Source organism: Hemibagrus wyckioides, linkage group LG21 (assembly GCF_019097595.1).
Source record: "Hemibagrus wyckioides isolate EC202008001 linkage group LG21, SWU_Hwy_1.0, whole genome shotgun sequence".
Taxonomy (NCBI): Eukaryota; Metazoa; Chordata; class Actinopteri; order Siluriformes; family Bagridae; genus Hemibagrus; species Hemibagrus wyckioides.
In genome coordinates this window covers 9,255,759-9,272,868 of record NC_080730.1, presented here as the reverse complement: position 1 = coordinate 9,272,868, position 17,110 = coordinate 9,255,759, and the positions used below count along the sequence as shown (strand labels likewise).

Sequence of the window (17,110 nt, the reverse complement as noted above, 5' to 3'; positions counted from 1 at the left end):
CTAATGAAACTGTCCTTGAACAGTTTTATGCTCAGAGCTCTGTGTACCCCCCGAAAAAAGGAAAAAGAAGTTGTTCTATCAGAATGGAAAACATTCGCAAAATCAGTGTGGGTGTTGGCAAGATATATTTAAAACTGACATGTCAAAATCCTGACTAAAAAGGCACTGGGTGTGCTATTTTAAAATATATTATCAAATATGTATGATTAATTTCCTGAGCAAGTGAAGAGCCACAACAGAACTTTTACTGTTAACATTGGTTTGTGCCAGAGAAACAGAAATTCTTCTGGGATGTTTACACACCATTGGTTTTGTTTTTCACAGAATAGCAACTAAAAAACATCCAGTTCTGGGGTTGGAAATGCCTTCTAGATGAGATGGATCAGAGGAGAATGACCAGACTGGTTTGAGTCAACAATAACTCAAACAACCCCATGTTACGATTGTTGTGAGCCAAAAAAAGGATCTCAGAATGGAAAATCTTCAGGTGAATGAGCTACAGCAGAAAACTATATTACATTTTCACTGCTGACCGCCAAGAACAGAAGTCTAACCCTAGAGAAGCTAACCTGTACAGCTGAATATCGGCAAAACGTCATGCGGTTGCTTTTTCTAATGTTCAGCTGTCTAGCTTTAGTGAGCTTTTGCCCACTAAATGCCAGTGAGTGTATAAGCGAATTGAGAAATGTATGACTTATTGGAAGCGATGTGGATTAAATATGAAAAAAGAAGGCCTGCAGCTTGATTAGTTGGATCGATAATTGGAGCACAACATATTTGTCTTATAATTCATAGCACCGTTTTTTCTATCTATAAACTTAAATGGCTTGCCCTGCAAATGAACCTGCCTTTAATTTATTTTTATTTTACCAGATACCACAGCACAGCTAAATTCTTAATTCTAATTGTCCAGAAGATTTCATTAACTTCCTATAACAGCCCTGATAGCAGCTCTTGGTTACAAGACAGATTAAAGCTCCCGTTCTAATGTGCTATAGTTTCTATAGCAACTACTTACAAAGGAAAGTTTTCAGACCTCAGGATGGAAGGCTCTACAGTTTTATGGTAACATTATGAGCTGTATTATCTGTTTTTATTAACTTCGAGAGAGAAAAAATGGTGAAATACAGGAGACATTTCCTAACATGAAACTCAACTATAAATGAATAAACAGTCTAAACATCCATCCATCCATTTTCTATACCCGCTTTATTCCTAATTCGGGTCACGGGGATCTGTTATCCCAGCACACATTGGGCAAAAGGCAGGGGTACACCCTGGACAGGTCGCCAGTCCATCACAGGGCCACATATAGACAGATAACCACACACACAGGCAATTTAGAATTACCAATCAACCTAATGTACATGTTTTTTGGCTGTGGGAGGAAACCGGAGTACCCCCCACATGAACATGCAAAATTCACACAGAAAGGGCCCTGCCTGATTAAACCCGGGATTCAAACTCAGGACAATCTTCCTGTGAGGCAACAGTGCTAACTACTAAGCCACCATGCTGCCTCCAGTAAAAACATAGTATACTTTATTATTATTAGGGCACGTCATCGCTACCACCCAAAGACTAAGGCCAATTCTGCTCCACTGGCTCCTAGCCATAGATGGCTGTGACATCATGTGGATTTGGACTCACAATCTTCCAAAACCTCAGCAAATGGTTTTTGGTCTCATTATCCCAAGCCTCCTTCTCTGATTTCTTTTAATATGCCATCACGTCAATGATTGTTGCTTAATGACTTCCTTGACTACACCATTAATACATATTTATTTCCTGTTAACATAGCCAGCACTACATAATAAGTTCTCTGAGTTAAAAGAGCATCCTAGGATCTGCTTTATGAACCTGAAACATGCACCTATGCTATCATGTGAAACTTTATGTATGATGTATATTCCTGTGCTTGCCAAAGCACCAAACATATGGCATCTACAGTGTTTTAACCCATTAATATAGTTGCTCAATTCCGTAATGTTTTTTTTTCTCCTCAGCAAGTCAAAGCCTGTTTCTCAGTACCAAGAATGCAAAGAACTGACTTCACATTCCGGAAGAAAGTTTTTTGCCAAGAGCGAGCTCAGGAGAAGAAAGGCATATGCTGCATGCATTCAACACAATCACATAATTTCATTTATCCCTGAAGGCTTGTTTCCTGATATATATATGTCAACTGATGTGCTATTATGACATACACATCCAATTTCCTTCTAACATCTTCCTGACAAGAAACATCAGATTGTATTTTTTAAAACTGTTTTTTCTCTAAATGGTGGGTTTTATTACATTCTGAACCACATTCATTTTCTTTTTAATTCTGTTTCAAGATTAGCAGAATTTGTGAGCTTTTACATGTTCAGTCCTATCCATAATTAGAAGGATATTGCAGAGAAATTTCCCAAAAAGTTGATTATTGTTGCGTTTATGTTAGGTTTATATATAATATATAACTGTGTATATATATATATATATTTATAACAGTGCATGTTCTAGAATAACCAATAGTCCAAGAGCAGATTTTTTTTTGTTATTAATAGTCTGTGTGCAAGTCCATGCATATCCAATTACTTGAAACCTTATTTGCATATGATTTTTAATTTATTTTAGTTTCCTTTCATTCTATAATTTAATCAGTGATGCCTGTTGTTTTTAAAAAACGACCTAATTTATCTATATTGTCTCACCTTGTGAATCAGTTATAAGTCTCCTTATCTGTTCTTTCTCTATATTTCTACATTTAACTGTGTTTTTCTATTTGTTTTCATTGAAACATCCTCAACTGATGCATTCTTCAAATTTGTAGAGAATCAACAACCCTTCTGGATTAACTCTTCTCAGTATTTGTCTTCCTTAGAATATCAGTAGTACATGAGAATGCAAGAACATGCGAAAGATATCAATGATGTATGTAAGAATGCAAGAACAGACAAAACAGATATTAAGAAGCTTCTTGAGATTGGTTTCCTCTGTTCTTGCACATCTGAAAGTAAGAAGAAACAAGTTGTGAAAACCTCTAATATCAGAGTACATTAGTGTTAGCTTGTGGCTGATATAATAAAGGTTGACAAATGTGGTCTGGTGTAACATTGTCACCTCACAGCTAGAAGGTCGTTAGTTTGATCTGGAGCTCAGATTACTGTCTGCTGTGAATTTCTGTGCTTCCGGTGGTGAAGTTCTTCCGGTGTCTGGACAGGTTGCCACTGAGTTCTCTTGATTTCCTCACACCTCCGTAACACGTGTAGGACTGGGTACACTAAATTGCCCCTAGGTGTGAATATGTGTGTGAGTTTGTGTGTGCGTAGTGCCCTGGTGATGGACTGGACTCCCATCCAGGTTGGCCTGCTTGAGGCCAGTGTTCTTGGTATGAGCTTTGGATCCACTGTGACCCTGACCAGGATAAAGCAATGGGTTATTAAAAGTGAGAAACAACTGCAGCCTGGGAGCAGGTAGACATGCCAGAGGAAAAAAAACTTCATCATATTATCAACTAATAGCCACTAGTCTGGAAGAGAGGGAAATACTGGTTCTAATGGTGGCTACCTGTTTATTTACCATGTTACACATGGATTTAAGTAACTGTGCTGTGTAGCCAGCACTTCCTGCTGATGATTTTATTTTATTTTTTATTCATTTTCAAATTTTCAATTCATTTTAATTTATAATATTGACATTATTCTATTGTAATACATTTATGGTTTAATTTTTAATGAGACAAAAACTACATATGCCCTTTTCGCTGCTTTAAAAAAGTTTTTCGTTAAGTCGGTAAGCCAAAGGCATAAATTGTACAGATAGTGCTATCTGGAGAATGAGCAAATGTTAATAGAGTAGCAACAAAAACCTTGTGATATAAACATGAGCACCAGGAGCGGTGAGATGCACTATGATATCTTGTTGTGTGAATACTCATAATGATACAGTAGTTGTAATATATACTGCCATTACGCAGCTACAGATCTCTTTCTTCCTCATACACACCAGACCACAATATGTACTTATCTGCTTAGCAGCTTGTGACCATTATAGGTAGCCGGTCCTTCTAAACTGAGGATGATCTCCTCACATCTGCTATCATAAGGAGTGTGCTTTCTTCTACATTATGTTTCTTTTTTTTTTAGAATCGTTAGCTCAGCTTGTACATTGTCTGCATGAATTTATACTGTGTGGCTGAACTTTCTGCTTGGTATGTGGTAATGAACTCATATCTCTTCCCAACAAGTTGTTTTTTTTCTCCTCTAAACTTTCTAGCCAAGTTCCAGAAGTTAAGCAGTAATTATAGCTGTTATAAAGATGGTGGCAGCAATTAGTTTTAGATGGTACAATGTAAACCGTGACACCCTAGACCCTTTCTCCAACATTTAAGTTTACTGTGCCACAAAGCAAAGATTTTAATAAAGCAATTTTTGTTTATATAAAAGAAAACAGAGGTCAGTGACGAATGCCAGACCAAATTACCCCTAAACGTAAATTATTTAGAATTACAGTAAGTGGCAAATGCTAGTCGAGATGACTTGAGTCTAGCTGGCAAGTGCTAACCTAAATGACCTCAGACTCGCTAGTGAATGCTTACCAAAATGACCTCACCCTTGATATTAAAAGATTATTGTAAATCACCTCAGACCTGATAGTGAATGCTTATGATCTAAGACTTGCTAGACAATATGCTAATCTAAATCTAAATTACTTGATGATAAATCTAAATTTTAAATTAATTTTAACACTACCGCAGAGCAGGTAGCAAACAGTAACCAAGATTACTTCATGCTAGGTAGCAAATGCTTATCTAAATTACCTCAGACTTGATTGCAAAAGTTAACGTAAATTACCTTAGAATTAATAGTGAATGCTAATCTAAACTACCACAGACTTGATAGCAAATGTAAACGTAAATTAGCTCAGAATTGATACTGAATGATATCCTAAATGACCTCCGACTTGATATAGATGCTATCCCACAAATTTCCTCAGACTTAGCGAATGCTAACCTAAATCACCACAAATGTTAATTTAAATGACCTCAGACGTGATAGTGATAGACCTCAGATAGCAAATGCTAAGCTAAATGACCTAAGACTTAATAGTGAAGGCTAACCTTAATTACCTCACACTTCATAGCAAATGTTAATGTAATTACCACAGAATTGACAGAATCCTAACCTAAATTACCTCAGATAGCAAATGCTAAGCTAAATGACCTAAGACTTAATAGTGAATGCTAACCTTAATTACCTCACACTTCATAGCAAATGTTAATGTAAATGACCACAGAATTGATAGAATGTTAACCTAAATTACCTCAGATAGCAAATGCTAAATGACCTAAGACTTAATAGTGAATGCTAACCTTAATTACCTCACACTTCATAGCAAATGTTAATGTAGTTACCACAGAATTGACAGAATGCTAACCTAAATTATCTCAGATAGCAAATGCTAAGCTAAATGACATAAGACTTAATAGTGAATGCTAACCTTGATTACCTCACACTTCATAGCAAATGTTAATGTAAATTAGCTCAGAATTGACAGCAAATGCTAACTTTAATTACCTCAGACTTCATAGCAAATGTTAATGTAAATTACCACAGAATTGGAAGAATACTGACCTAAATGACCGCAGATAGCAAATGCTAAGCTAAATGACCTAAGACTTAATAGTGAATGCTAACCTTGATTACCTCACACTTCATAACAAATGTGAATGTCAATTACAACAAAATTGAAAGAATGATAACCTTCACTACCTCAGATAGCAAATGCTAAGCTAAATGACTTGAGACTCAATAATAAATGCTAACTAAAATTTACCTCAGACTTCATAGTAAATGTTAATGTAAATTACCTCAGAATTGATATCGAATGCTAACCTTCATTACGTCAGACTCGATAGCACATGTTAATGGAAATTACCACAGAATTGATAGAATGCTAACCTAAATTACCTCAGACAGCAAATGCTATGCTAAATAACTTAAGACATAATAGTGAATGCTAACGTAAAAATTACCTCAGACTTCATAGTGAATGTTAATGTAAATTACCTCAGAATTGGCAGCAAATGCTAACTTCACTTATTTCAGACTGCATAGCAAATGTTAATGTAAATTACCACAGAATTGGAAGAATATTGACCTAAATGACCTCAGATAGCAAATGCTAAGCTAAATGACCTGAGACTTAATAGTGAATGCTAACCTTAATTACCTCACACTTCATAACAAATGCTAATGTCAATTACCGCAGAATTGAAAGAACCTACACTACCTCAGATAGCAAATGCTAAACTAAATGACCTGAGACTCGATAAGGGCTAACCTGAGTCACTACTATAAACACTGAGATATAGTAGGCTGATTACAGAGAGGTTTGAACAGCACCGATTCCTCCCACAGCACACAGTTTGATTAGTGCTGTCCAGCAACACAGCAGGATATTGGACTTCATCAGCTTGTGTATCGAGGTGGTCAAGAAGCGAGTGTCCGTGTGTGCATGTTGTAGACAGTTAGTGAACAATAAGTAAGATTGATTGAGTCTAATGGGAAGTCAGTATATACTAGCTTAGCGTGGTGTGGGATAGGTGTCTGTGTATGTGGGTGGTGTTTTTGTCTCTAACTGTGAAGTCTGTGTGTGAGTACATTATGAAAGGCACACAGACAGATTGTGTGTGTGTGCGTATGTGTGTGTGTGTGTGTGAATTCCACATAGACTACCTACAGCATCCTCCTTAACACCTGCCTGTGTCCTAATTAGCCAGATGTGTGGGTTATATCATGCCCCACTGGCCTTGTATGGCATCTTTAATTTGTTTTAAAAGTAATTTATCTCTGTGTAGCACCAAATGCAAAAAAAAGTAGCAACAAATTTACATTAAGAGTGTGTATCTCTCAATTTGCGCTTTAGTACATGATGAATCATCCAAGACCCTGTTACTACAAATAAGTCGAATCCATTTCAGAAATGTTTTTGAAGCAATTCTGTTCGTGTTAGTTCATTTACGCTGGCAATCATCTTGCTTGAGCGTACCTTTAACAAGTGTTTTCATCAAGCACGTCTTTTCATTACAAAATCACGATTTCATGGCATCGTTTGAACGTCCGTACAATTTGATCCAAGTCTGTTAAATGCACAAAAGTAATTCAGTATGTGTTTAATAGACTTGTGTAAACCTGTACACGACATAAAGTAAATAAAAACAATTAACAGAATTCACTGATTTGAAAAGTGAGGCAAGAGAACTGAGTGATTTTGTTAATGGTACAAACAGATGGTACATAGAGAAATATTAAAGTACACCCAAACAGAATAATTTATTATTTCTTGTGCGTATTAGCAGTTATTTACCTGAGCATTTCTTTTGATCGAGGCAGCAAGATAACATTCTCACCTCAGAACTCCATGTTCTGCAATCTGAGCTGTGGAGAATTTTGTAGGTTCTTTCTGTATCGGCAACAATTTCCTCTAAGCACCCAAAAATGTTCTAGTGGACTGGCAATGTTAAATTGTACATAGGTGTGTGTGTGTGTGCATGATGATGCCCTGTGATGGACTGGAATCCTTTCCAGGGTGGATCCCTGCCTCATGCCCAGTGCTCCCGGGTTCTGGAGCCCAAGTGACCCAGACCTGGATAAAGCAGTTAATGAAAGTGACTGACTAAATGAAGTTCTTTCGATCTGTACTCTGCTGCACTCTGCATTTAAATAACCTAGTTTCTGGCTGATGTATCACTGCAATTTGGCTTTGCAGAGTGGGTGTAGTCTACGCACCCAAACCCACTCAAGTGGAAAAAACATACTGGAAAAAAGGTCACATTGATTTATTTCCAGTTTTTGTATTTTATCTGTTTAATGAGCCACAGATACTTTAAACTTGTGTAGCCAAGAACATAATCAGCCTAATGATTTGATTGGCAAAACATTTTAAGTTTTGGCTCTGGGCTCTAAACAACTTTCAGGTTTTCAACATCATGGAACAACTTCAAGTTTTGGCAATATAGTGTATCGCATCAGCAAAAATCTCACTAAAAGCTAGGGCTAAATAAGATTAGCACAGGGTGTATCCTATCTAGATATACCGCTGTATACCGTTGGAAACTGTAAATTGCAGTAACAGACATAAGACACCCTTCACAAAGGTGCAACACTGAGCATCTATATATTCTGGTCACTTACAGTGCCTTGCATAAGTATTATATACAACCACACACAAACTCTCACTCACATTTGGTATTGTTACAACCTGGAACTGGAAACTTATTTGGGATTATGACTTGAAAGTACAAAAATAGCCCATTATATTGAAGCTGAACAAAAATCTATATAGTTTTATACATAGACTGTGGTTGTCTGAGTTGACCATCTGGGCTGTCACTCTCTTAAGCTCTTTCAGAATTACCTTTGGCCTCCTGCTTGCCCTCTTTCCTCAGACAGCAGCTGGTGTATGACTATGTCTAGGCATATTCTTTCCATTTTTAATAATAGATTCAGTGGTGTTGTATGGGATGCACAAAGATTGGTATATAACCAAACTCTGAGTGACTTTTCACACTGTGTTTAACCCCCGGTTATCATCGTTCTAAACTCCAAATTGGGTAGAGGAGTGTTATATACTGGTAATTGAGGTGCAGGGATAGCACTGCTTCCTCCCTGGGGTTATGGAACCCGGCTCTGAAGCAGGTTTACCCCCGCTTTGTGGAGTTATAGTGTGAAATGATGTGGTGTTAGAAAGTTTACGGCTAGATGCTTAGCAACAGAAACCTCATCAAAAAATTGAACAGCATGTGTCTCATCGCGTGAAAATAGCTCCATGGTTTGTTAGCTCTTTGGGCTTCATGATCCTGTATGTTCTCTAACAAAACTCTGAATCCTTCAGTATTACAAGCAATTTTGTTTAAATTCATGGGGTATATTCCCAATTAAATTGATGTACAAACCCCCTAAAAAAACTGTTTCAGTTCCAGGTTATAGGGGAAAAATACTTATGCAAGGCGTTGTACTATTCTGAGCAAATGTACAAATGTTAATGTCTCATTTTATGTCTCAAAGGCTACACACACAACAACAATTCAAGTTGGTTTCCACTCAGAAAGTAAAAGTATATTAAAGCCATAGTTTCATGGTGTATGTCCTTATGTATGTTTTTGTATATGTTTAATTATATATGACAGTAAAGGATGAATTGATTCTCAAGATATCTCACGATGTTCTTGCAGGAAATATTATCTTGGAATCATAAACTTGATTCTCGTGGTCTTGTGGTATGCCCTCGGTTTAAATGGTTTTAATTTATTTCAACCTCTTTCTTACTCTCAGGGCAAAACTGTTCCGTGGGAAAAAGGTCCAAGGAGAATATGATATCCGAGTGGAACAGGTAAGATACTTTACTACAGTCACTGATGAGACTGATGAAACAATTACGCTTACGATATTGCTCATTTTCAGACTTCATTTCGGACATTTAGAATGAAAGGTTATGTCACTGTCTCCTATCTTATATCATATCACATTAACTGCGGTGAGGAACATTTTTCTCCATAACTGTACAACATGCTGTGCAACTCAAGTTGAACTGCATCGAATCAGGTTAACAATTGTCACAGAAGTTTCCAGGAACTGTGCAGCATGTGGCAAATTTCATTATGCCGTAGACCCATCAGTGATGTGTAATTTGGCCTGCCGAAGCTTATGCCTCTAAGATCACCTTGAAAGCGTGCAGTCTTGTAAAGACGATGACTCATGAGTTTAAGTGTGTCTGAGTGTGCATTAGCTTAAACACTGACTCTAGCCGATGTCCTAATTTAGGAACCTTGCTGCTTCAAAAATAGAATCATTCACATCGGTGGTCTATATTTATGTAACTAAAAGAGAAGTTTTAGCCAAATGAATGTTAAATTGCATCTGTTAGCTTTTTTATTTGATCTGAATGGGCAGTAGGTGGCCCAAAGCTACATACGACACCAGTACATAAATACAGTAGTCCTGCACTAATACCTGAATTAATGCAAACTTAAATATACAGTAAAGATAAGTTAAGGTATGTACTAATTACAAACTAATCAAGACTACAGTGTAAGTCTTATGAATTCATGACCTCCTTAAATACATGCTAGTACATGTTTGTTAGTCATGTATTAATTAACACCCAATGGTAAACTAAATCAAACATTCTCTATCAGAAATAATGTGAATTAAAAGTGCGTAATTTCAAATAGTTGACACTTGTGAGCAATAGAGCAGTGCCCCAGCCCGAGCCACCCGGAGCATGTACTAATACTACAGCAGGATTTGAAGAAGACAAACGGATGGAGAGATGTTGCAGGGCTGAGATGAAATTATTTGTTGTTATATGAAATGATGCACAGTTAATTCATATTATTTATTACAGTACATGTTTGATTTAATTCACATGTAAATTAGCATATTATTATAGCAACAAAACTGTACAAGTGGTCGTTATTCACGCATGAATTCATAAGACTCACGTCGTAGTTCATTAGTTCATTAGTTTGTGATTAGTACATGCCTTTATTCATCATTAGTTCATGGTTAGTAAGAATTATTTCAGGTAATAGTGTAGGATTATTCATGTTGCCATTATTGTAAAGTATTACCACTGCATGAATATTTACTCCTGGAGGTTTGCACGGCTTCTCACATGCTTAAGTTGATTTTCTAGGGGCCATGTAGTTCAAAAACTCTGAGATTGCGAAACTCTGAGTCAGGGCATTCAACGTTGAGCTTTTCAAAAGCACCTAAACCATTGAAAAATATCATAATCTGATAATATATATGAATGAGAAGATGGCAATCTAGTAGGAGTCGAGTATATTTCCAATATATTTCGACACAACTGGACCTAACTGTGATTCAGCACATTACTCACTTCGAGTTTGATTTTTTTAATTTAACAATATAGCTTTATCTTTATCCAGCAGCTTGTAATATAGCACTTGATCCAATGCATTTTATTATTTTACATTTTATTTTATAATAGTTATTATTGCAGTTTTATATACAGCAACTCGTGCATAGCTTGCTGAAAAGCACTTTAGTCTGTAGTTACGTCTGAGGTCTGAATACCGGTTCGAGATCCGAGATTTACAAAAGTGTACCACCTGGAAACACTGTGTGAGTAAATCATTAAAAGTCAACATACGTTTGTGGCATTAGTCACTTGGGGAGTGGTGTGATTTATAGGTGTATCTCTTGCACAAAACAGAAATAAAAGACTACTTCAGTACTAGCTGCCCCCCAGCCGGCTGATCATTGTTAAGCTCCAAGTAAATGCTATTCAGCTCAGACATTCACCCTTTCTATTCACATTGATTGAATGTTCACCACCCGACTCATCATCGCTGCATGCACACAGCATAATTATCTCAAACTACAGACAAGAAATAATGAAACAAAAATCCTCACTGTAGCATGGAAAATAGGGATTAACAAGACAAACTGCACTGATTACACGTGAAAAACATTCAGGGTGAACGACAACACGGTTTTGAAAGGTTTATATCATTCCGTGGAAAGCTATAATTAAAATGACGAATCTACCGTCACAATGTTTTGTAACGTTTGTAGCAGAAAAAAACTGATATAACATGCGGTTGGTGAAATTACATGTTGGGGTAATGACTAATGACTTAGTAATGGCTTTTCAATATAGCTGCTGTTTAACAAATTGTTGAAGTAGGAAAGTAAGAGAGGTTATCTAGTATTGTTTTTTGTTGTGAGGTAGAACAACTTTTTAAATACATTTTATGAACGATCTCTCTTGTAAAGTAGAGGAGGAACATTTGGCTTCCTGTCTGGTCGTCCCTTTTATATAATCTGCAGCTGTAACATCTTGACCTGAATGCATGCCTTCATCCTAATTATTTAGACCAAGCTGACTCACATGTATGAATGTAATCCAAATGTCCTCTCCATATGTTTCCGACAGTATGGGTTAAATGAATTATTTTCTCAAAACCTTGGTTGACGTCAGAATTATTACATATTTTCTTACTTCTTCTCAAATAGGAGCAAAGATTGTGTGTTGATCTAAATGTATAGACCTTATGGTGTTTTTTTCTGCTAGTTTGTTTGCTTGTTTGTCAGAATATGTGGCAATTGCAGTCCTAAATCTTTCCTAGCAATTGCAGTCCAAAGCTATCTTCATGGTTTCTAAGTGGCACCGTCATGTATCCCCAAGCTGTCCATTTGGGCCATTCTAAGCATCAGCAAATGGTTTCCAAATATTGGAAACTTCAACCAGACGAATGGCATCAGGATGGATCGAGCAGGTCTGGAGAGCAGAAGGGGTCAGGATCATTGGGATCTCAGGATAATCATGTATAATTCAACATCATATAGACACTCACCCATCTGCCACTGGTCAGAGACTCACCAGTCTCTGTCACTGTGTCATCTATAAGATAGCATTCCCAAATCCTCCCAAAACACATGAAGCAAATGAAACACCAAGAAAATATGTTTAGGATGTATTTATTCTGAAACTACTTATCCTACAAACTTCTACAGCTGCGGTGTCTCCGAACCTCTGTCCGTGCCTGATTCCTCTTGATACTTGTGGAGGAATGTGTGTGCAATTGTAACCTCGTTTCCTATTGCTGTAGTTGGTTCCACATGGCTATCCTAAATATCTGCAGTTCCCAAAAACAGTTAACACCCAAGTATTAGATAATCTCACCCGTACTCTGTAGACCTCTACATAAGAACTGCTGCTGTAATTATAACCTATGATCTGCAGACTGTTATATTTATTGTATATAGCTGTAGAAGTGTAATTATTTATGCGGTGGTGGTGGCTTAAGTGGTTAAGGCTCTGGGTCGTTGATTGGGGGTTCAAGCCCCAGTACTGCCAAGTTGCCACTGTTGAGCCCTTGAGCAACACCCTCTCTGCTCCAGGGGCGTTGTATCATGGCTGACCCTGTGCTCTGACCCCAACCACTAAGGATGGGATATGCGAAGTAAGAATTTCACTGTGCTGTAATGTATATGTGACAAATAAAGGCTATTTCTAATCTCACTATTTCATTTCCCTTTTAAATCTGGTTCTTCTCAAGTGGTCCTCCTTGTGTTGTCTTGTAAGTCTTGTCTTGCTTATTGCGGTACTAGATTTCTTCACAGCCACTCTGTGCCAGTTTCTATTGTTAAAAATGCATTACAAATATCTTGAACTTTCTCTCATATTTCAGGCTGAATTCTCTGAGATCAACCTCGTTGCACACGCGAATGGAACTTGCAGCGTGGACATGCAGGTCATCAGGAATGGGACTAAAGTTGTTCGGTAGGTTGAACTAGAACACATATTTTAAGCAAATATTATCAAAATAGTATGTGATATGCAATGTTGTAGGATTCTGCACATTCAATAGTGGTGAGCAATCTAAACCTGTCTGTCTACTGTGAGACTGAGATCATGAACATTTACCACCTTTGTTGGATTTCACAGCTCAGGTAGTTTCCTGTAGCACAAACTGTAAAACCTATTTGGGTTCTAGAGCAAGCCTGATAGACAAAGAACAGGAAACCGAAATCACAGCTTACACGACACATATGAGCATGAAACAAAAGCCAATAACGTTTAAGGAAAGGTATGATAATAATACAGGTAACTTTCTCAGACTGCTTCGCACAGCAGGATATTACCACAACCTAGACATGTTCAGACGTGTGTGAATCCTTCTTGTGTGAGTTTAAATGTGTGTGTGGGTGGGTGTGGGTGTTTTCTCCAATGTATTTGTCCGTGCTTGTGGATGGTTGTCTTTATCTCAGTCATTGCAGCCATCGGGCATTTAAATATATATGCTGTGAGCTTAACAGGAAGGAAAACTCCTCCCTAAATGATCCCTGAATAAGTCTTTATAATCAGCTATAATGAATTATCTTTAGTGGTGTGCAAGATTTATTATATAATGAAATTCAAATTCTTCAATTCAAATAAAAGAAATTCTTCTTTTATAATAATAGTGGTCTACTTTCACTTTGGTTAATGATTTCCTACTTTACCCACAATGCCATTTCCTTTGACCTGCTGATAGAGGGAATTTAACCACTATGTCATATAGCTGCATTGCATCCTGGATCTTTGAGCCCAGTGTTTGCTTCTTTCCACTTCTACATTGGACTTCTCATTACATTAATATGACATTGAACATTGCTAGAAAATGGAGAGTCAGAAAAGAAGCTGTATCCTCAGAAGCAAATCCTTACGTTTCAGACTAATTCTTTTCCAATTAATCCCCTTTATCAGTAATTGCGCTAGCAATGTCCCCCTGTGACATTATGCTGTACGAAAACGATTCCTTCCTCACCGAGAAACAAATTAGCGCTAGTATCACTAAAACATCATATAAAACATATTTTACAAATTTCAGGTTTTTCTTAAATATGATCATATATATATATATATACATACATATATATATATATATATATATATATATATATATATATATATATATATATATACATATATATATATTGTATACACCACATGTATTACTATTGATAAACGCTCTGTTACATAACATTAAATAATACATTTCAGTACTGGTGGCTGCTAAGAAACTAGCATTGTATAAACACTTACAGCCACAACACATTCTACTAGTGTTTCTTTTTGCTTGTGCTTTTTATTGGGCTTCATTGAAATTCTGTGTGCACAGAGGCTTTCAAATAGGCTCAGTGTTTATTCTTCAACAACCACATGCACAAAAGAGGAGCTAACACTTGCTCACTGACCTGAGGAGACCTAGCTGACTGTCTTGCCTTCTTTTTCTTCCTACTCTCTGAAACTTAGTATCTCTTTCTACCTCAGTTGCTTTAATGTCTCATATAGGCCATGTTTATTTTCTGGGTCTTATTTTCCTCTCTCTCTCTTTCTCTCTCTCTCTCTTTCCCTCTCCCTATATATTATTATTATTATACTATAACACGCACAGTCCCAACTAACTGATAAAACTATATAGGTTCCAGAGTGTACAGAGTGTACTTAGTACAGAAAGTGAAGCACGTTTAAAATGTCTGGATTAGTTATGGGAATCCTCATTACAGCCTCTCTCCAAGGCCACTCTACCAAATTGTGAGATTTATTATGGTTTAGACATGGTGTGCTTTCCCAAATGAAACATTCCTGTTTAACTGCAATGTTACTGTTAATTAAGAAGATGCATTTTGGAGCAGATGAGCATAAGCATTCCATTTTAGATTCATTCTTAAATTAGGGTTGGGGGTTCAATTCAGTGCGCAGAGTTTGTATGCTCTCCTTGTGCTTCACAGGTTTCCTTTGGGTGCTTAGATTTCCTCCCCCAGTCCAAAGACATGTGTTGTAGTCTGTTTGGCATCTATGCAATGATCAGGCATAACATTATGACCACCTGCCTAATATTGTGTTGGTCCCCCTTTTGCTGCCAAAACAGCCCTGACCCATCATGCACTGTGTATTCTGACACCTTTCTATCAGAACCAGCATTAACTTCTTCAGCAATTTGAGCAACAGTAGCTCGAACCACACGGGCCAGCCTTCGCTCCTCATGTGCATCAATGAGCCTTGTCCGCCCATGACCCTGTCACCACTGTTCCTTCCTTGGACCACTTTTGATAGATACTGACCACTGCAGACCAAGAACACCCCACAAGAGCTGCAGTTTTGGAGATGCTCTGATCCAGTCGTCTAGCCATCACAATTTGGCCCTTACTCGCTCAAATCCTTACGCTTACCCATTTTTCCTGCTTCTAACACATCAACTTTGGGGGATAATTTTTCACTTGCTGCCTATTATATCCCACCCACTAACAGGTGCCATGATGAGGAGATAATCAGTGTTATTCACTTCACCTCTCAGTGCTCATGTTATGCCTGAACGGTGTATATTGACCATAGTGTGTGATTGGGTGTGCGAGTACGTGCTTGATTTTACCCTGTGATGGTTTGGCACCCTATTCAGGGCGTCCCCGACCCTGACCCTGCGGTACACATAATGCATGGATGGATGGATTGATGGATGGATAGATTTGGGTGATTTGAGTCATACACATGAGGATCTGTGAGACAATAGTTATAGAAATTGTGTCTAGTAAGCATACTTGATATGAGAAAAAACATGAACTCATAAAAGCTGTTATGAAACCTTTGAATTAGACATTAGCACTAATGAATACAGTGTTTACCCTGCAGATCCTTCAAGCCTGACTTTGTACTGGTCCGACAGCATGCTTTCAGCATGGCCCAGAATGAGGACTTTCGTAATCTGATCATCGGCCTACAATACGCTGGGATTCCCAGCGTGAATTCACTCGAGTCTATTTACAACCTTTGTGACAAGCCATGGGCGGTGAGTCCATTTTCTGCATGAATGAATTTTCATTTTAGAGGTGAAATGTTTCTAAAACTTTCCTACCGCATTTTATGCTCACTTTGAATTAGTGTAATTTTCAGGCCTTCACATGAAAAGTCAGTGTATATCAATTAGTGTCAGTACAATAATCATGGGTGTTTTTGTGTAAAAGAAAACCCACGACATTAAGAAAGTACTACTGCTGTGAATTCCAAAGCCAAAATAAGCCTTATTTAGTGCACTACTTTCTATATTCTTCCATCGACAAAGGCTTAAGGTAAACTGTTGCGTGGCTTCATCTAAGCACTAAATCATGCAGATAAAGTCATGTAGATAAAGGCCAAAATCTGCAGTTAATGTTCACATTAGATCAGAATGGTGGGAAAGAAAATATGATTTCCGTGGCATGGATGTTGGTACCAGATGGGCTGATTTGAGTAAACTGCTAATTAACTGAGAATTTCATACACAGCTCCATATTAATGGATATGGATGTGATCTTCAGGCGTTCACATACTTATAGCAATATTGCTTTGCTGTTGTAGCACTTGTTACAGTGTAAAAAAAATAAACATCTACAAATTATTCATCATCGAAAATGTTCCATTATTATTGTTTTTTTTTTTACTTCCTCAGTTTGCTCAACTGATAAGCACCTATAAGAAGCTGGGACCTGAAAAATTTCCTCTTATTGAGCAAACTTTCTATCCAAACTACAAGGACATGGTAAGTGTTTTTACTCACTATATAATTTACTCTTAA

General features: G+C 37.4%; 1 protein-coding gene across 1 annotated transcript in view; it reads left to right on the top strand.

The window, feature by feature from the left end:
- Window positions 1-17,110, top strand: part of syn2b (synapsin IIb) — a 66,158-nt gene that overhangs the window by 28,112 nt on the left and 20,936 nt on the right. Inside the window, exons 2-5 of the mRNA XM_058373547.1 lie at window positions 9,318-9,375; window positions 13,205-13,296; window positions 16,189-16,345; window positions 16,985-17,074. Of these exons, the coding sequence (XP_058229530.1) occupies window positions 9,318-9,375; window positions 13,205-13,296; window positions 16,189-16,345; window positions 16,985-17,074 (397 nt within the window). The remainder of the gene's footprint in view (window positions 1-9,317; window positions 9,376-13,204; window positions 13,297-16,188; window positions 16,346-16,984; window positions 17,075-17,110) is intronic.